Source organism: Scomber japonicus, chromosome 5 (genome assembly GCF_027409825.1).
Source record: "Scomber japonicus isolate fScoJap1 chromosome 5, fScoJap1.pri, whole genome shotgun sequence".
In the NCBI taxonomy this organism is placed as follows: Eukaryota; Metazoa; Chordata; class Actinopteri; order Scombriformes; family Scombridae; genus Scomber; species Scomber japonicus.
Window position 1 is genome coordinate 5434491 of NC_070582.1, and position 21463 is coordinate 5455953.

The following is a 21463-nucleotide window of genomic DNA, read 5'->3' on the forward strand; positions in this document are numbered from 1 at the left end:
CTGAATAATTAACGAAATGCTAATGAGGCAGCAGGTAAATATTTATTTTATATTCTCTTTCTTTGTTTTTTAAAGTTGACTGATATACAATTCTGCAGATTTTCAGTATACTCTACTGCAAGCATGACCTGATCAAATCAAATACTAATTTTAGAGCTGAATTAACATCTTTTTAGATTCTCCAGTTTTGACTGCAACGTAGCTCCCACAGAAAAAAAGAGCAAAACAAAGGCCAAACATTCAAGATTATTTGGGTTGTTTTTTTGATTGATTTCATGGTTTTAATTTCTCCTGCTAAAAATTAAGTTCTGTGATTGAGTTTTAAGTATGTTCTCTGGGTATAAAAAATAAGGTTGGACATAAGAAAAAACTAAGTGTTGTTCAGAGAAAGGGGGTGGAGGCTGTTTTTGTGATAAGCAGCAGGATATCTGGCCCTGTGTCATATCTCACAATGAAAATATGGTATGCTCCACTCTTCCTCCAGACAAGGAACAGGTTTTCTGCTGGCATGAGCCCAAATACCTGTCTGCAGGTCACAGAGAGCGCGACGTGTCATGACTGGTGCAGAGTAAACAGCTGAGTCACAGGTGAAGGAGGCAGAAACACTGAAGATGGAGGCCTGTTTCTGTGCTGTAGCTGCAGCAGTGTTCATATTCACTGTGGTGTGGACACTGAAGCAGAACTGTGATGCTGGATACTGGCCTGCTGTGTTCGGGGCCCTCGGGACCTCTCTGTACTTCACAGTTCCTCCAGAGTGCTGCGGGGCCGCCTTCCTGTGCTGCAGCCTCGCTCTGCTGTGTGTGACTGCAAGGAAAGACGAGCTGCTGCCGCTGCAGGGCAGAGCGGTGCTCATTACAGGTGAGACTCTTAAAACAGACATACCTGCGGTCTCATATTGTAAACACAGACAGCAGCACTTATTTATGGACCATAGTGGAACATCCCAACAACTAGTGGATTGCTTTTTAATTACTTAATTTGATTGTTTAAACCACACCTGGTGTTCACATGAACTTTTCACCTCCAGCTGGCTTAAACCTTTACTCCAAAACTTAAAGATCCTTCTGAAATTAATGATTAATCCCAGTCAGGCTCAGGTGGACCAGTGTGCTTTTCTACTATACTATTGATTTCTTTCAAATGTTAATTCATTTTATCATGTATCATTATTATTATTACTACTGTGTTTAACCCTTTATTAGGCAAGTGACTATATTTGGTAATTTCCGTTAAACATCCAATATAGCTTCCTCATGCCTCTCTGTGAGGTTGTAGAACAATGTGGAGTTTTATAAATGTATAAATAGACTTTTTGGAAAATGTTTTACCCTATACTAATTAGGAACTATATAGGCTATGGTAACTTCATAGACCTTGATTTGCAACATAAAAATTAAACATTTCAAAATAAAGTCACAAAAGTCATGTAATATCCCCCAATTACTCTCTTGGGTTTAAATTGCGAATTTATTTCAATGAGTGCATGTCATTATGTAGCTTTAACCATTAACATGTTACACTATACAAAATATTAGCATGTTAGCTTTCTAAATGTTAATGTGCTAAATGTTACAAGCAAGCCAGATAACTCAACATAACCTTTGCATTATCTGTGTTATGTTGACTTCCCTGCTTCAGTGAGCAGCAGTCTGCACAGACTGGACAAACCAGAAAGAGAGATTGGGGTCAGATTTTTTTTTTCTCCACATAGTTTGAGAAGAAATGTGCAGCGTACTCCAACTTTAGATCCACTAACAATCAACTTAAGTGTCTCTTCATGTCTAAGACCTACAACTTCACAGAGATCATAACATATCTTATCTCTCCACTGTAACACATAGCTACGGGCTGCTACCTTCACACCGCAGTTAAAAGTGACCTGAATCCGATTTGTTCGCTCATGTGACCCATATCTGATTTGTATCTGACAATGTGAACAGTACAAGTCGCATTGAATCTGACATTTCCAAATCCGATTCAGGCCACTTTCTAATGTGGTACTGAATCGGATACATATCGGATTTTTTTTAACCGCAATCTGAACAGTCAGGTCATTCTGGAGTATCACACAGATAATGCCCCACATAAAGACATCATTAAAGTATTAATTTTCTTCCTCCCCTTCCTCCTTTTTAACATCACCCGCTCACAACTTTGCCGGCTGCATCCACATACTGTTTCTAACATTAGACCATAAGTGAGACAACCAGTAACTTCACCAGCCGTGGGACCGGCAAGATGGCGGAGGGAACAGTCGCGCGGTAAAGAGCTCCAGGTAGCAAAAACCTTTAACGTCGAAACCACGGACTCAGACTCAAAACTCACAAGATATTCTGCTCAAGATAAAAAAAGTGATTAAATACAGACTGAAGGCACTCGCCCAGCAGTAAGTAACTCTGTAATTTAACTAGCAAGACCATGGCTAAAGCTAACGCTAACGCTAAAGCTCGGGCTCTCCTACAACATGACTACCTCGGACCAGAGAACATGGAGACAAATGCCAAAGGCACAAAAAAACCCTTAACATCACCCTCTAAACCACCAGCTCCACAGAAAAAACAAAGAGGAGAAGAAAATAAGACTACAGAAACCCACACCGGGGAGATTTCAAATGCTGCTATCCTGGCTGCGATTGGGACACTTCAAAACATGATGGAGGACTTCAAAAAAGAGCTAAAAGAAAACACAGTCACCATTGCCAGCATTGCAAAAGCGGTCGAATTTAACTCGGCTGAAATCAAAGAATGCAAGGAAAAAAATGAAAAGTTGGGAGTAGATGTGAAACTACTCAAGGAGAGAAACATAGAGCTGGAAAAGAGAGCTACAGAGGTGGAAAAGAGAGCTGCAGAGCTGGAAAGATACAAACGGAGATGGAATCTAAGACTAAATGGGCTGAACGAACAAAAAGAAGAAAACACACGTCAGATAATTAAGGACATCGTCGGGAAAATCGTGCCACACTGGAAGGAGAACATGGACTTTATCATAGACTCTGTGCATCGGCTAGGACCAAACAACACCGATCGACCTCGCCAGATCATCATGCAGTTCGTCGGGAGACACTTCAGGGATGAACTCTGGCGTACCACCAAACATCACGCCGTCTGCAGGGAGCTTAACATCCGCTTTGCAGAAGACCTCACCAAAGAAGACAGGGAGGCACGACAGGCTGTATGGCCAAAAATTGAGCAAGCAAGGAAGGCAGGTTTTAAGACTATGTTCCGAGGCCCCCATGCCTTTATCAATGGACAGAGAATTACACCTTAGTCGAATCATACAAACAAGTGAGTTTTGATAAGCAAATGACATGCTTAAGGTTTTTGCTACCATTCAGGGTCAAGTTAGATAACACCCTACTCATACTCTAAACAGTTCATTAATTCATTCATTTTTGTTTGTTTGTTCATATTATGTTCCAGTTAAAAAATGACATTTCTTTGATGTCTGTTAATGCCAGGGGTCTAAGGGACATGACTAAAAGAAAAAGTTTTTTTCTGTTTTGCAAAGGGAAAGATGTTAATATTATTTTTCTACAAGAAACACACTCTAAGGTTGAAGATATCACTTTCTGGTCAAAACAATGGGGAGATGAAATGTTTTTTAGCCATGGCACTTCAAGATCAGCAGGTGTTGCCATCCTTATGAAAAACTTAAAAGGTCAGGTTATCTCTCATACAGCGGATGCTAATGGTCATTGGCTGATACTTATACTTACTCATGATGACGTCAAATTCATTTTGATTAACATTTATGGCTACAACGGGAGCACTGAAAATAAAAACCTATTAGAACAAATTAGCTTACAATTAGATAATATTAAATCAACATACTCGACTGACAACGTTATTATAGGTGGTGATCTAAATTTAGTCCATGATGAATTCCTTGACAAATATCCTACTAGATTCTCTGCAAGTCATCCAAACAACACCTTTACTAACTTCTGCAATGATGAAGGCTTAACTGATGTTTGGAGACACTTAAATCCAGGAATATTTAAATTCTCATGGTTCAACTCCAACTATAAATCCAGAATCGACCACTGGCTAATTGCAAACCACTTGCTAAGTTATGAGCTCAACTCTGATATTTCTGCTGCTCCACTAACTGATCACAGTGTTATCTATTTGTATGTTAAGCCAAACAACAGGAGAATTAGATCAAATAAACATTGGAAGTTTAACTCTAGTCTAACTAAGAATGACGAGTACTGCCAAAAAATTAAATCACTAATTACAGAAATTGTAAACTCAGAAGAACTAATGACACCTGTCAAAAAATGGGAATTTCTTAAATATAAAATACGCCAATTTACCATTTCATTTAGTAAAAAAATTAAAAAAGATTTTGAGAAAAGGGAGCTAGACATTATCAAACAATTAAATGTTCACTGCAATAAACTCAACCCTACAGAAGACGATAAACAGAAAATACTAAGCCTTCAACCTAAACTGGATGAAATGTACATTCAAAGAGCACGTGGGGCCTTCATTAGGTCCAGAGCTAAATGGATAGAGGAGGGGGAAAGAAACTCTGCGTATTTTTGCAGTCTTGAAAAAAGAAGACAAGGGAAAAATAACATCAATACCTTGATAGTAAATGATATAGAAATCACAGATCCAAAACTAATCTCCTCAGAAATCCTCACATTTTATAAACAGCTTTACAGTTCTAAATTCTCTAATGAAGACTGTTATACGTTTTTTAAAGATATAGAAAAATATATCCCCAAAGTTGAAGATAACTTCAAACAAACATGTGATCGTCAAATAACGATTACTGAACTGGACAGTGTGATTGGCCGCCTCTCTCTTAACAAAGCACCTGGCTCCGATGGCCTCACAGGAGACTTTTATAGACATTTCTGGGAAGACATAAAAAAACTGCTACATCAAGTTTTTCTGGAAATTTTTGAAACTTGTATACTTCCACCCACAATGAGACATGGGCTTATTATATCTATTCCTAAACCTGGCAAGGACCCCAGATTCATAGAAAACAGAAGACCTATTACACTCAGAAACTCTGACTATAAACTACTCACCTATATTTTCTCCACTCGTCTTAAGACAGGAATTTCAAAACTTATTGCAGAAACACAATCTGGCTTTTTAAAAGGAAGATCAATTCACAATAATATAAGACTGGTAATGGATATTATTGAATATAGAAATCAAATTGAGGATGATGGCTTCCTTTTCTTTTTAGACTTCTATAAAGCATTTGATTCTGTAGAACACCCATTTCTCTTCCATGTTCTTGAACACTTAGGTTTTGGAATCAAATTTAAGAAATTAGTTAGTGGATTATATCAGAATATCAACAGCTGTGTCGTGCTATCACATGGCACCACCCCGAGCTTTAATGTTAATGTAGGAATTCCGCAGGGTTGTCCCATCTCACCATATTTATTCATTCTAGCCACAGAAATGTTAGCAATTTACATTAAAAACTGTAATGAAATTAAACACTTAAATGTCTTAGGTACTGATATTGTCATCAGCCAACTGGCGGACGACACGACAATATTTGTACAAGACAAACACCAAATTCCAATTACTATTGAAAAAATTAAAAAATTCTCCAAAGCTTCAGGACTAACTTTAAACTTAAACAAATGTGAGCTATTTGCAATTCATGATACAACACTAAAAGACATCTGTAATATCCCTATCAAGTCAGAAGTCAAATACCTAGGAGTATATCTTACAATAGACCAGAAACGAAGTCAATACTTGAATGTAGAAAAAAAAATAAAAGAAAGTAATGCCAAATTAAATTCATGGCTCCAGAGAGACCTTTCAATACTCGGCCGAATTTATCTAACTAAAATGGAATGTTTATCAAGATGTATTTACCCTGCCTACTCTAATGCTATCTCAAAGAAACTAATAAAATCTATTAACCAAATTAATCTAAATTTTATTTGGAGAAACAAGCCACACTATATGAAAAAAAGCAATATGGTTAAAGAATTTAAAGATGGTGGTCTAAAAGTTATTGATTTTGATTGCCTTAATGGAACGTTAAAAATAAATTGGCTAAAATCTTGGATCAAACATAGCAACTCATTTTGGTACTGTATTCCAAATTCCCTATTCAATAAAATTGGAGGATTGAAATGTCTCCTTGTGGCAGACTTCAATGTTGATAAATTACCCATATCATTATCAGAGTTCCATAAACAAATTTTATTGTATTGGAAAATGCTGTATGTGCATAATTTCTCACCCCACACCACTATGCTTTGGAATAACAGATATGTATTGTACAGAAATAATTCTTTATTTTATATGGATTGGTATGAGAGGAATATATGGTCTGTAGTTGATCTAATGGATGCCAGTGGTAATCTCTTAGATTATCAACAATTTTGCACTAAACATAAATTCAAGCCTTCCAAATCAGACTTTATTAAACTACAAAAAGCACTTCCTAATGAATTCGTATTTTTAACAAAAAATGTTTTGGCACACCAACCTATAATGCCACAACTGGCCCCATTGTCATTACAAGGTATTTTAATCCTGGACAAAAAATGTGATAATAAATTAATAAGAAACGGCCTTACTGAAATATTATTCCCTGGAAGACAAAACAAAAATGATATACTACATAAATTTGATAAAAACTCTGTTGTTAAATTTAGAACAATGTATCTAACATTCCCTATACCCCCTAAAATGAAAGAAACGCACTTTAAAATTATGAACAACATTTATCCTTCTAAAGAATTACTCAGGTTACGTTTTAATATCAGTGACAATATATGCACTTTTTGTGAAAATAATATTGAGACTACAGACCATATCTTCTTTTCTTGTAATGTTATACAAATATTTTGGTACAATCTTCACAAATGGATCAAACAAAAAATTGTATTATTTCCTTCTTCAATATCTAGAGATGATATAACTTTTGGAATGAATCTGGAAAACAAAGATGATGAACTCTGTTGTAATGTGATTTTATGTTTAGCAAAATTTTTTATCCACAAAAGTAGAACGATTAAATCATCCCCCAAATTTACAGTATTTATGACTGAATTTAAAATGTATATTAATTCCTTGAAACTCATAACTACAATTAAAGCACAAAAATTGTATGAAATCTTTATGAAATTCCCCAATTAATTGAATAACTAATGAACTAATTTCCCCTGATGAAAGCTGTTTTAATTTAATTTCTGTTATATTGATTGATTACTATTTATTTATTTTTATTCTTTTTATTATTATTATTATTATTTTATTATATCTACTCTGTTGATCATTTTGGTTCCATGTTCCCTTGTCAATTCATTATCTCCAAACTATGTACAAAATGCCATATTTGTTACCTTTGTACTTTTTCAATAAAGGAGAGAGAGAAAAAAAAAAAAACAAAAAAAAAAAAAAAAACTTCACCAGCCGTTGCTGTTGCCATGGTCGCTTCCGTAAACACCGTTCTATGCGTGACGTCATTAATGATCAACTGAGCACGCGGGTCACTTCAGGAGGCCACGTTTAAAAGTGTAATATGAACAGCCAAACAAAAAAAATCGAATTTGAGCAATACATCGGAATTGAGAATTAAGGCCTGCAGTGTGAACGTTGCCATAGAGACCGAGGATAATCACCCAGGTTTTGTTGGAAGCAATTAGAGTTAAAAAAAACAAACAAACAAACAAACAAACAAAAAAACTACATCGTAGAGCCAATTCTGTCAATCCATCTGATTTTTGTTGAGATATTTGAGTCTGGATTTAATTGCCTGATAATCACATGTATGGTGAAAGACTACATTCTTTGCAAGTAAAATTAATCATCACTACTTTCACTGAATTATGGGTGCTTTAGTACAATGTAGCCTACCTGTTATCTTCCTGGGTCAAAGTTGCACATACATACATTTCTTCTCCTCTCAGGTTGCGATTCAGGATTCGGTCACTCTCTGGCGACGCGGCTGAGCCAGATGGGGCTGCAGGTGTTTGCAGGTGTGCTGGATGTGAACGGAGCCGGAGCTCAACAGCTGAGAGAGCAAGGATGTGAAAACCTGCAGGTCCTGCAGCTCGACGTCACTGACAGCTCCCAGATAGAAACAGCACACCTGTACATCCACAATGAGGTCGGAGACTCAGGTGAGACTGAACACTGACTGCTGAGTCAGAGAGGCAGACGACAGGAAGCCTAATACAAGATAATTAGGGTTCATTCAAATAGCTTCAGTTAATCTGTGATGGAAATAAGTAACTAATCACATTTCCTTAGAACTGCGCTTTAGTAGAATTAATGCTACTTTACACTTACACTTTACTACATTTAGAGGGAAATATTGTACCTTCTACTCCACTACATTTATTTTAGAGCTTTTCATATGAAGATTTGACACAATGGATAATATAACAAGCTTTTAAACTACAACACATTGATAGGTTTGGAACCACTGGACTAAACTAGCTAACTGTATATAAAGTAATATAAACTAGCTAACTGTATATAAAGTAGTATAAACTAGCTAACTGTATATAGAGTAGTACAAACTAGCTAACTGTATATAAAGTAGTATAAACTAGCTAACTGTATATAAAGTAGTGTAAACTAGCTAACTGTATATAGAGTAGTATAAACTAGCTAACTGTATATAGAGTAGTATAAACTAGCTAACTGTATATAGAGTAGTATAAACTAGCTAACTGTATATAAAGTAGTGTAAACTAGCTAACCGTATATAAAGTAGTATAAACTAGCTAACTGTATATAAAGTAGTATAAACTAGCAAACTGTATATAAAGTAGTATAAACTAGCTAACTGTATATAAAGTAGTGTAAACTAGCTAACTGTATATAAAGTAGTGTAAACTAGCTAACTGTATATAAAGTAGTATAAACTAGCTAACTGTATATAAAGTAGTATAAACTAGCTAACTGCATATAAAGTAGTGTAAACAAGCTAACTGTATATAAAGTAGTATAAACTAGCTAACTGCATATAAAGTAGTATAAACTAGCTAACTGCATATAAAGTAGTGTAAACTAGCTAACTGTATATAAAGTAGTATAAACTAGCTAACTGTATATAAAGTAGTATAAACTAGCTAACAGTATATAAAGTAGTATAAACTAGCTAACTGTATATAAAGTAGTATAAACTAGCTAACTGTATATAAAGTAGTATAAACTAGCTAACTGTATATAAAGTAGTATAAACTAGCTAACTGCATATAAAGTAGTGTAAACAAGCTAACTGTATATAAAGTAGTATAAACTAGCTAACTTTATATAAAGTAGTATAAACTAGCTAACTGTATATAAAGTAGTATAAACTAGCTAACTGCATATAAAGTAGTGTAAACTAGCTAACTGTATATAAAGTAGTATAAACTAGCTAACTGTATATAAAGTAGTATAAACTAGCTAACTGTATATACAGTAGTATAAACTAGCTAACAGTATATAAAGTAGTATAAACTAGCTCCACCTCCAGCAGCTACAACAGTAACATGCTGCTCTAACACTGATGCTTCACTATTAATAATCTAATGATGTCATATATAATAATATATCACTACTTTTACTGTAATACTGCATACTACATCACTCATAATACTGCAGTACTTTGACTGTAATACTGCATACTACATCACTCATAATACTGCAGTACTTTTACTGTGGTAGGATTTTTCATGCATGACTTGAGTATTTTTAGATTGCTGTATTGGTACTTTTACTGCAGTACTTCCTCCACCACTGCAGAATGTCAACGTGACAGCCAGGTTGTTAACAGGGATGAAAATAAAAAGCCAGCTACAGCTACATAATTCTCTACTAATAAATAATGAGAAGAGATTAAAAAGGCAATAAAAGTTTCATCATCATCATCATCATCATCAATATTGTATCAACTTGAAACTCGACTATTCAACCCTGCTGGAGTGTAATAAAATCCTCCTCACCACCATAATGAATTTTAAACAAGACTGACTTTTTGTGTCTCTGCAGGTTTGTGGGGTTTGGTGAATAACGCAGGAGTCCTTCTCTATCCCGCGGACGCAGAGCTGCATCCCATCACATCGTACAGACGCTGCATGGACGTTAACTTCCTGTCTGCGGTGAAGATGTGTCAGGTGTTTCTGCCTCTGCTGCGCCGGTCCAGAGGACGCATCGTCAACGTGTCCAGCATGGCAGGTACGTCTGACCTGAAGAGACATAAGACACACATGCAGAATGATGCTGTTTAACCTTCCTGTCGTCCTCCCGGGTCAAATTGACCCCTTTGTTTTGACTGTTCCTTCTTTCCTCCCTCCCTCCTTCTCTCTTTCTTTCCTTCCTTCTTTCCTCTTTCCCTCCTTCTGTTTTTCTTTCCTTCCTTCTTTCCTTCTTCCATCCCCCTTCCTTCTTTCCTTCCTCCACCCCTCCTTCCTTCCTTCCTTCCTTCCTTCCTTCCTTCTGTCCTTTCTCCCTCCTTCTCTCTTTCTTTCCTTCCCCTCTCTCTCTGTCCTTCCTTCCTTCTTTTCTCCCTCCCTCCTTGTCTCTTTCTTTCCTTCCTTCTTTCCTCTTTCCCTCCTTCTCTTTTTCTTTCCTTCCTTCTTTCCCTCTTCCATCCCCCTTCCTTCTTTCCTTCCTCCACCCCCCTTCCTTCTTTCCTTCCTTCCTTCTCTCTTTCTTTCCGTCCCCTCTCTCTCTTTCCTCCCTTCCTTCTTTCCTTCCCCCCTTCCCTCTGTCCTTCTTTCCTTCCTTCCTCTTTTCCTTTCTCCCTCCCTCCTTCCTTCTTTCCTCTGTTGTTCCGTCCGTTCCTATCCTTCCGCCCTTCAATCCTCCCTACCTTCCCTTCCTCCTTTCCTTCCTTCTTCCATCCTTCTTCCTCCCTCCCATCCTTCCTTCCTTCCTTCCTTCCTTGACTCGAGGACAACAGGAGGATTAAACTAATAAACTACAAATCATGCCCTTTACTATGAACTCCTCTTGTGTTTGGGAGGAACAGTACATTTAACCTGAGTCAGATACTAATACATGACTCCTCCTTTAAATGCAGTGTTGGTTTCTCCCTGCAGGTGAGGTGCCGATGCCGATGTTTGCTGCTTACGGAGCGTCGAAGGCGGCGCTGACGGTTTTCTCTAAAGTCATGAGGCTGGAGTTGTCTGTGTGGGGCGTCAGAGTGGCTTTAATTCAGCCGACAGGCTTCAGAACCAGTAGGTCTGATTTCATCTAATCATCACATTCAGATTTTAACCCTTTAACCTTCGTGTAGTACTCCCGGGTCAAATTGACCCTGTCTGTTTTGACTGTTCCTTCCTTCCTTCCTTCCTTCCTTCCTTCCTTCCTTCCTTCTTTCCTCCGTCCTTCCTTCCTCTCCTTCCTCCCTTCCTTCTTTCCTTTCCTCCCTTCCTTCCTTCCTCCCTCCTTCCCTTCTGTGTTCCTCCCTTCCTTCGTTCCTTTCCTTCCTTCCTTCTCTCCTCCCTTCCTTACTTCTTCCTCCCTTCTCTCCTCCATTCCTTACTTCTTCCTCCCTTCCTGCCTTCTTTCCTTCTTTCCTCCGTCCGTCCTTCACTCTTTGTGAGGCAGCTCCAGTAAAGTGTCACATCTTTATGTTTTTTCTCCTCTCAGATATCTTTGGGAACAGTGACGCCATCAGTCGCTACAGAGAGGAGCTCCTCACCGGCGTCTCCTCCGACGCCAGAGAGGATTATGGGGAGGCGTACATCTCTTCCCTCCCCAGCAGTTTGACCAAAATGTCCCAGCTGTCTGCGGTGGATCTGTCTCCTGTGGTGGACAGCTTGTGTCATGCTCTGCTGTCCGTCAAGCCCAGACCTCTGTACACACCCGGAGAGATGGGCTGGTTCCTGCCGTTGCTTCACCGCCACCTTCCCACCGCAGTGTTCGATTACATCATCACAAACCTCCTGAAATACACCGACTGTGAGCCTGCAGGCCTCCACACCAACTCAGCTTAAAGTGTGTTGATACTGAAATCCAGAGCAACTTTCAAAGACTTCAAATCCATCAAAATAAACAATAAGTGCCTTTTTGTGGAGGAGCAAACTGCATCATTGTCATGAGGTGATTGAGATGAGAACAAGAAGTATTCAGATCCTTTACTTAAGTAAAAGAGCCAATTATAGCAATGTGAAAATACTCTATTACAGTAAAAGTATTATCAGTTTGATGTAGTATATTAATGCAAAAGTAGTGGTTTGGTCCCTCTGATGTTACTGTTGTAGCTGCTGAAGGTGGAGCTGGTTTATCAACCTAGGGGTGGGGCCCCTCCAAAGGGTCAGCAGATAAATGTGAGGGCTGCTGAGATGATTAATGGGAGAGGAAAGAAGAAAAAACAAAGTTCTGATACACAAATGTGTTTTCAGTTTTTGGACTTTTTCTCTAATCTTTGATTTTTGCTGAAATATTGGATCATTTGAACATTTATTGAAATGAAAGCATGTGAGAAGTTTAGAGGGAAAAATCACTATTTGGTGGAGCTGTTAACAACTCATAGACATCTGAAATGTGAGCCGACTACACACTGCTTTTTGGTTTCATCTTTAACAATGTGTTGTATTTTAAAAGCTTGTTATATTATCCATTGTGTCAAATCTTCACCTGAAAAGTAACTAAAGCTGTCAGATAAATGTAGTGGAGTAGAAAGTACAATATTTCCCTCTGAGATGTAGAAAGAAGCTTCACATGGAAATACTACAGCTCCTCAAGTTGCCCTAAAAAGTGTTAATTGATATTAATTAGTGCATTTATATAAGAGCAGAGATTAACTGACATATCACACAGAGTGTATAAGAAATGTTTTACTCTATTAAAAGCTTTATTTGAGGCTCTTCCTGTGATTAAAGTTTAATTACCTGCTCATGTTCCTCCTCACAGCAGGAAGGTTTGAGCCTCGGCTGTCCCAAATCCTTTCAGTGTGGACTTTGCTTGTTTATGTTGGTCCCTGCCAGGTGCTCTTTCCTCCCACCATCAAAGACACGTGTCAGTACCTCTGACCTGAGGCCTGTACTACGAAGCTGGATTAACATACCCGGGATATCTCTCTGTTACCTGGGTTGATTTACCCAGACATTCGCAATCTAGGATAAGCGGTACTACGAAGCTGGTTATCAACTCGGTAATTGAACCCAGGGTTTTCCAATCTGGATCACTGCGCGCTCACATAAAGGGGAGGGGTTTGCAGTGTCTGACCAATCACAAACATGCAGAAACCCTGCAGAGCTACTTTACCATGGAGGAGCAGACAATTATTCTTCAACAATATGAAGAATTCAAACTAGGGCTGTCAGCGTTAACGCGTTAATCGCGATTAGATTAATGCAATCCATAACGCGTTATTTTTTTTTTTAATCACATTTTAATTTTGCAAGCCTTTTTGTCCCTTCTACTCACCCGTAGACGGCTCCTCTAGCTGTAGCGCTATGCTTTGAAGTGGCCTCCTGCAGTAAACCTACCGCGCTGATGGAAAGTAAGAGAGCTACTGGACTTTTGAACGGCTTGTTTAACTTTAAAACACTTCCAGGCGCTTCAGTTGACAAGTCAAAAATAAAATGCAACCTGTGTCAAACGGAGTTTAACTACCACCGGAGTACGTGGAGTTTGAGTTAGCACCTCCACGCTAAACACCCAGGTGCAGCCAAGCGAGCCTCAGCAGTTTTTAGACCGAACAACTGATAACTGACAACTTCAAAATAATAGTTCAATGCTTTTTAAGACATGAATGTGAGCCTTGTGATGGACTAGCGAACCTGTCCAGGATACACTCTGCCTCTCACCCAATGACACCCGACCCTCCGACCCCCCGACCCTATGATAGGATAGGATAAGCAGTTTGGTAAATGGATGTTTTTTAACCCTCCTGTTGTCCTCAGGTCAAGGAAGGACAGAAGGAAGGAGGAAGAGGAAGGAAGGAAGGAAGGAGAGAAGGAAGGGAGGAAGGAAAGAAAGGAGTAAGGAGGGAAGGAAGGAAGGAGGAGGGAGCAAAGAAAGAGGGAGGAAGGAAGGAAAGAAAGGAGTAAGGGTGAAAAGAGGAAGGAAGGAAAGAAAGGAGTAAGGAGGGACGGAAGGATGGAAGGAGGAGGGAGCAAAGAAAGAGGGGAGGAGGGGAAGAAGGAAGGAAAAATTAAAGAAAGAGGGAGGGAGGAAAGAAGGAACAGTCAAAAGAGGTGGGGTCAATTTGACCCGGGAGGATGACAGGAGGGTTAAGACTTGTAGATACTCTGATAGTTCGTCTCCTCTCCAGAAACACAGTGTGATCAGTGTGATAGAACACACACACACACACACACACAAACACAAACACACACTAGAGATACACTGATAGATACACTGTGCTTAGCTTTTAATGGAAGTCCTCCAGCAGCACACACTGTAAAATCACACCAGATGTTTCTCAGCATCTCAGAGAAACACATCGTTTAAAAAAAACCAACTAAATACTAACCCAAAAAACCCAGGATGTATAACACCCATTCATCTTTTAAAATGCTCATTCTGCTCGTCACAATCACTGATGCTCTCTCTCTCTAAATATATATATATACATAAACATGTTCATGCACACAGTTGTTTTAAAAAAAAATCATTTACATAAAAAGTACAGATTAGTTGAGTCTGTGGTTTCAGTCCTGAGGCTTCAGAAAAACTCTCTTTGGGTTTGTTTCCACGACGTTCTGGTTCATGTCTTCTTCTACTTCTTCTACGATGGCCGCTCGCTCTCGCTTCTTTGCAAACTTCTTCTTCATGCTTCCTACTAAACTCTCGTACCTGGAAAAGATCAAACAACAATATACAAAAAGGTCAGTTTGTTAAGAAGAATATAAACCTCTATGATCTTCATCTAGTCCATATCATGAATATGTTTTACTGTTTTGGGTCAATGACATTTACTGTATGTGTGTCCATGTGGTTTAGTTTAAATTTAAAGAGTTAAAATGTGAAAATAAACGTATGAATAACTTGCACACATCCTTTTTTGTGGACCCAGCATCACATTTCTGCTTTTAATCCATTTAGAGAGAATATATTAGAGGATTATGGTAAAAATGTCTAAGTGGTGTAACCATAAAAACTTTGTACCAAATAACTCAACTTGCTTAACCCTCCTGTTGTCCTCGAGTCAAGGAAGGGAGGGAGGAAGGGAGGGAGGGAGGAAGGAAGGAAGGGAGGAAGGTTGGAAGGAAGGAAGGAAGGAAGAAGGGCGGAAAGGACAAAAGGAAGGAAGAAAGGGGGAGGGAGGAAGGAAAGAAGTAAGGGAGGAAAGAGAGAAGGATGGAGGGAAGGAAGGAAGAAGGAAGGAAGGAAGGAACAGTCAAAACAGACGGGGTCAATTTGACCCAGGAGGACGACAGGAAGGTTAAAAACAGTAAATAGTCAATAAAACAGCATATCAACTAGTTTGGCATGATCTTACTTTATAACTTTTATATTAAATAAAGCTAATGGAATACTATTGTTCTAAATATTACGTTTAATCTGGTAACCATGGAGACCAGGAAACATTTACAGTCATTATTAGTATAAGTCCACTTAAATACACTGTAGGTGATAAAATATCTAATATTTATCATTCTACTGTGGTTACACCATTTGACATTTTCAGGAGCATTCAATCTTACTTTTGGTTAAAAAATGGTGCAAATGTCATTTCAAATGATAAAAACCATAAACCCAATAAGTTCCTTGTCGTACCTCAGTGCCATTTCTTCATCTGTGACGTCTGTTTGCATTCGGCGGAGATCTTCTTCCTCTTCTTTCTCCACTTCCTCCTTCGGATTCATCAGAGCCATCAGTTTCTGCAGCGGACGAGAAACAATCATTTAACATTTAAATGAAATGTTTATATATATATGTAAGCTCTTTTTTTCATTTTGCAGCTTCATCTGTAGAAAAAGTTAAATTATATATCTCAGGTTCATCATCATCTCCATCATATAAGCAGCATGTAGCAATGATTTCATTAAAAAGTCAACAGCAGTTAAACATCAAGCTGAAGCTATTCAAGATAAGATATGATCATTTATTCCTTTATTAGTCTCATGATGAGGTCATTTACAGCGTGACAGCAGCAAAGTGGAAAGTAAAAATAGAAAGAGCATCAATAAAAAGAATAAAGAATCATAAATAAGTAAAACAAATAATATGAACAATAGGAAATAAAAATAAAAATAGTAACACTATGCTAAGAGAAAGAGGAACTCTTTGATCATTGGAAAATTCATCTGTAACTATCCTTCTTCCTTCCTCCTTTCCTCTGTCCTTTCCTTCCTTCCTCTTTTCCTTTCTCCCTCCCTCCTACCTTCCTTCCTTCCTTCTTACTCCCTTCCTTCCTTCATCCTTCTTTCCTTTCCTCCCTCTTCCTTCCTCCCTCCTTTCCTTCTTACTCCCTTCCTTCATCCATCCCTCCCTCACTCCTTCCTTCCTTCCTTCCTTCCCTCCTTCCCTTCCTCTCTCCCTTCCTTCCTTGACTCGAGGACAACAGGAGGGTTAAAAACAATCTTTCATGCTTTAATTTGAATCCCTCAGCAGGTTGAGAGAAAGTTAAGTTAAAGAAACCTTTTTAAAATGCACAGTTGTCACATCGCATCGGTTTGTTTTTGGATAATTTTTGTTACTCCTATCTGTGAAATTATTTAAGCAGAAAAACATTAAGAGAAAAAACAGAACTAATAAACATTTTTATTAAAAACAAACCTCGACTTCTGGATTAAAACCTTTGACCGACATGCGGCCGTAGTACAGATCCTCACATGGGACAAAACTCTTCTCTTCTATGATGAGGTTCCTGAAACAAGAACATTTATTATCAATGAGGGGAAAACTAAATATAATAAAATACATCTGCACCACAAATGACAAACAGAAAACCTCAAACATGATCATAACGTTGAAATCGGTTTAGGACAATAAATATATAAAGTCCTCAGAAGAACGCCACATGCTTAATAAGTAAGTGGCGATACCAATTCTTCTTTTTTTTTCTAAACAATGATTTATTTAGTTTCCCTGTGGAATAATTAACCACAAAACATATTAACATCATCAAAAAAAGAAAGAAAAAATAATTGGTATCGCTCTATATATTGGTTATCGGACAAATTTCATAATTAGTGCATCCCTAATTCAAAAGTTGACACATTATTAAATTAATTAAGTTGTGGCTATTGCATTAAATATAGACAGAAATTACCTGAACATCTCTAGTTTGCATATTAACTTATCATAATTAACTTCACGTGTATCTAAATGGAGTTTATTGTGTGTAACTTTATATTAAAGCTTATTAAATGACCACCTACTCTTTAGCTTTGAGCTCCGGCAGATCCAGATACCAATGTTCATCACTTATTATCCTCTTCTCATCTTCTTCCAGCTGTTTCTTCGTCTCAGCGTCCAAACCTCTCTGCATGAACTGTAGAAACACATTAAATCATCCATGTGTTCATATCTCTACATGCTAATGCTAACTCTGAAGCTAATAGTTTCTCTTCGTTATTAAACTTTACTCTTACCTTCATGCGCATCAGGTTTTTAGAGAGTTTCACAGCGTCTCCCGCCATCTTTACCCTGAGTATAGATTATTAATTCAGCTAAAGAAGCTCCTGATAGTTTGTTTTTTGGATCTTTAAACTAAATGTTTTGCTAAAAAAGATCCCACGAGTGCAGCTGCTGTGAGACTGTCAGACCAGAGCAGCTGACTGTCGAGCAGCTTTGAGCAGTGAGCGTTGAGCAGTCTGGCTAATCGATATCTGATAACATCGATGCTCTTTTACAAAATGTTTGAAATCAACATGATGTTTTTTGTTTTTGTGGTTTTTGAGCACTCAAAGGTATTATTATTAAAGTATTTAAAGTACTAAACTACTTATATAAGAACACTGACATAAATTTGATTGCATTTGATTTTAATTTAATTTAATTTAAATAAAAGTTGCTGGTTTTATGTTAACCACTTAACACACGCCCCTGTTTTTTATGTTGTTAGCCTAAACGACATGCCCAAGTTGTGAGCAGCACAGATCCCACATAGTTTGAGAATCTGAGAATCTGTGTGATTCTGTGACTTACTGACAAAGAGTGGCAGAGGTTACAATGATGGGGTTGTTTACTCGCCCATAGGTTTGCCTTTACAATGACATGTGTACAGACATTCAGGGACCCTTCAGCGAGATATAGACACAATGAGGCCACAGCCACAGGTCTTGGCTTCATGCAGTCCAAATTTGGAGTCAAAAGACCAAAAGATGAATTTTTCAGTTATTTTTCAACAGGTATGTCCATGCGTTTTCCTCAGGTCCTTTTTGGAGACTCCAAATGGACACTTGGTTACCAAAGCTGTATAACCACAATCAAACACCTATAACTTTACAACCCCTTTGCCTACAATCAAAATCTTGGTCTCTAATGAAAGCTGACGCCATATTATTATTATTATTATTATTATTATCATTATTATTATTATATATAACCATATTTTTTTGTTTGGCCATATCTATCTATCTATCTATCTATCTATCTATCTATCTGTTTATTTTGGTATAAGTCATATGTCAAGTCGAAGAAGAACCAACCGTGTACCAAAATGCCGAGTGCGTAATGATATATGGTTCAATTCTTTTACGCACCGGGCGCACGCCGGTTACGCTTGGAGTTTGTTTATGGACAGCCAAACTGATAGTTTAGTGACATACACCGTTGGAAACCTCTGACTATTGGCTAAAAGGTTATCAACTTCATTTCACCGAATATTTCCATAGGCTAGAAGAGCAGTCAATCAAAGCCATGTCGTCATTGTCGTCAGTTACATGTCCTCATTGGCTTTGGAGACATGTACTGCCTAATCCTAAACACCGATTGGCTTGTGTGTGGTGTCGTCAGAAGCAGAAGAGGCTCACGGTCGTAAACATCTAGTCACGTGTACTCTGAGCTGGACGTGCAGGTCAGGAAATGACGTAAACGGACCGTATATGGTTTGTTATTTGTGTTATTACGTTACGCGTTGGACTAAATACATGTTGACATATTGAGGAAAGTATTTCGGTTTTATGGAAACGGATTTCATATTTCACAAGAATGGATACTTGGCGAGCTGTACAGAAAGTCCTGAGTCATAAGATGATCGTTGTGGATAAAGGGAAGACTTTGAAGGTATGTAGCATTATAGCTGTTCTTACTTAGCTGAGTGGCTAGCCGAGCTAATCGCTAATACTATTACGGCTGTGAGCAACCATATAAGTCGTGAGTGGTCTTGAATGAATCAGGACAATCTAAGCTTTCCAACGATGTACGGCATGAATATATATGTTTAAGGGTTGGTGTTTAAAACATTCAGAAGAACTTGTGGCTACCTCCTAACATCCGTCCCGTCCCGTAGACGGAACAGCGTGCGTTAAGAGGTTAACTTTTATTTATTTGTCTTTGAAATTGATGCTTTTTGAGATTTTGGTTAAAATGTAAAGTGCATTATATTATTATTATTATCATTATCATAAAACACATTTAATATTATTATTATATTATAAAATAATATATAATATTATTTAGTAATAATAATAATAATAATAATAATAATAATAATAATAATAATAACAACAATAATATAATACAATATAATAATAATAATAATATTATTATCATTATTATACACACACACACACACATACACACACACACACACACATACATACACACACACAGAGAGAGTGATGAAATTTGGGTAACTTTGGGGGACTTCCCTTGTTTCTTAGGGTTAGTTTGTTGTAATACAGTTTGCCTGTTGACCAATCTGTGTTGAAAGCATGAAGACACACGAGTTCCTCTACAGAGACGACAGCGCAGGTTCACATGATAAACTGTTGGTGTAGTGAAGGCTGTGAAACAATAAATCACGACACAGCGACTCAACGATTTACAGCACAGAATAAAATATAATAGTGTTTTTAGAGGAGGGTTTCACTGTGGGCTCATTACCTGCCTTTAAATCAGATTTAAACCAGGAAGTAACATTAGTCTGGATTATTATTATACATTTATTGGTTTGGCATGACTGTGTGTGTGTGTGTGTGTGTGTGTGTTTGTGTTTTTGTGCATTACTATCTATTATTTTAAGTCTAAACAATTTATGATTGCCCACGTTTACTCCACATGATTTGGTCTTTACATAATCTGATTAATATCTTATTAGTCATAAATTATCAGCAGTTCAATCCAATCTGAACTCTGACAGGTTCTTCGTCTTGTGGTCTTGAAGGAATCTGTCAAGTTTGAAGACTTTAATATTTTCTTTATATTGAGCTCATTTGTTGTAAAATTATGTTTTTGGGTGCAACACTTATCTGATTAATCAGCTGTTTATCAACTATTAAATTAGTAGCCAACTGTCAGCTTCACAAATGAGAATATTTCCTGGTCTCTTTTAGTCCTCTATGACAGTAAACTGGATATCTTTGGGTTGAGGACTGTTGGTTGAGTCAAAATAAGATATTCCAGGTTGGATCTTAGTCTTTGGGAAGCAATGAGGGACATTTTTCACCATTTCCTGACATTTAACAGACCAATAACTAATCAATTAATTGAGAAAAATAACATATTCATTGATTGGCCCTTGTGTTTTATCGTATTACACACACAAAACTTAACAAACATCACAGGTAGTATTATTACATCATAGGCGGACTGTAAGAATGCCTGAAGAAAAGTTGCTGATAACTTAAAAATGGCATGAAAGCTGTAAAAGTGCTTTAAAAAATAAATACAGATAAATTAAAGACCGGAGGAAGATAAAGAGGAAGGTTATTATTTTCTTCAATAATCCATTGATTGTTCAGTGCATAAAGTGACAGAAAGTAGTGAAAAATGCAGATTAATCCCTGAAGAACAAGTGAACATAACTTTTGTTTTGTCTGTACAACAATCGAAAAACATGAATATAATTAGTTTAATACTAAAACTGACAAATTACAATAACAGTTAACACCTGAGAAGTTTCTACAAGCAATTTTATGGTATTTTTGCCAATAAAAAATGACTTAATTAATTTTCTTCAGCTGCCTCATGCTATGTTTTTTGTCCTAGGATGGTAAAGTCATCACCTGCCCTCCTCTGCCTCTGATTGATTTACCCTTATATTCTTAGAGAGCAGAGGAGGACAGGACTTATGCCTAAACCCAACCAATGAAGGTTACAGGTAATCACCAATCAGAGGCAGAAGAGGACAGGTCATGCCTTCACCATCCTGGGAAAAAAAACCTGGCCTGCCTCGCAAGGTGAGGTGAAACAGTGAGTCAGATAGTTCATTCAATCTCCTGTCAAGAATCTTATAATCTCAGCTCTAGAGTTCTTACATGAATGTTGGGGGCCAATAAAGCTTACGTTAGCTGGATATGATGTGGTATTTTTTTCCCAGGATGGTGAAGTAATGGCCCTCCCTAACCTTAACCAATCTCACTCTTCATGCCTAAACCTAACCAACCCAACCAACGAAAGTTACG

The 21463-nt window shown here is 37.6% G+C and overlaps 2 protein-coding genes across 2 annotated transcripts; one reads left to right on the forward strand and one right to left on the reverse strand.

The window, feature by feature from the left end:
- The first annotated feature begins 611 nt into the window (after positions 1 to 611).
- hsd17b2 (hydroxysteroid (17-beta) dehydrogenase 2) lies at positions 612 to 11932 on the forward strand. The gene is made up of 5 exons (XM_053319462.1): positions 612 to 858; positions 7907 to 8119; positions 9981 to 10166; positions 11033 to 11170; positions 11586 to 11932. Exons 1-5 carry the CDS (start codon positions 612 to 614, stop codon positions 11930 to 11932), a joined length of 1131 nt encoding a protein of 376 aa, XP_053175437.1.
- A 2369-nt stretch (positions 11933 to 14301) lies between these two features.
- mphosph6 (M-phase phosphoprotein 6) lies at positions 14302 to 17645 on the reverse strand. Its single transcript, XM_053318932.1, has 5 exons — positions 17486 to 17645; positions 17273 to 17385; positions 16668 to 16758; positions 15666 to 15769; positions 14302 to 14741 (listed from the first exon to the last, which is right to left on the reverse strand). The coding sequence occupies exons 1-5, from the start codon at positions 17531 to 17533 to the stop codon at positions 14597 to 14599; spliced, it is 501 nt and encodes a 166-aa protein (XP_053174907.1). The 5' UTR covers positions 17534 to 17645; the 3' UTR covers positions 14302 to 14596.
- Between the last annotated feature and the right edge of the window lie 3818 nt (positions 17646 to 21463).

Coding starts and splice junctions, on each gene's coding strand:
- mphosph6 (XM_053318932.1), bottom strand. CDS start 17,533: ATGGCGGGAGACGCTGTGAAACTCTCTAAAAACCTGATGCGCATGAAG. Junction 17,386..17,485: donor AAAACCTGATGCGCATGAAG/GTAAGAGTAAAG, acceptor GTGTTTCTACAG/TTCATGCAGAGAGGTTTGGA. Junction 15,770..16,667: donor GTTTTAATCCAGAAGTCGAG/GTTTGTTTTTAA, acceptor CGTCCGCTGCAG/AAACTGATGGCTCTGATGAA.
- hsd17b2 (XM_053319462.1), top strand. CDS start 612: ATGGAGGCCTGTTTCTGTGCTGTAGCTGCAGCAGTGTTCATATTCACT. Junction 859..7,906: donor CAGAGCGGTGCTCATTACAG/GTGAGACTCTTA, acceptor TTCTCCTCTCAG/GTTGCGATTCAGGATTCGGT. Junction 8,120..9,980: donor CAATGAGGTCGGAGACTCAG/GTGAGACTGAAC, acceptor GTGTCTCTGCAG/GTTTGTGGGGTTTGGTGAAT.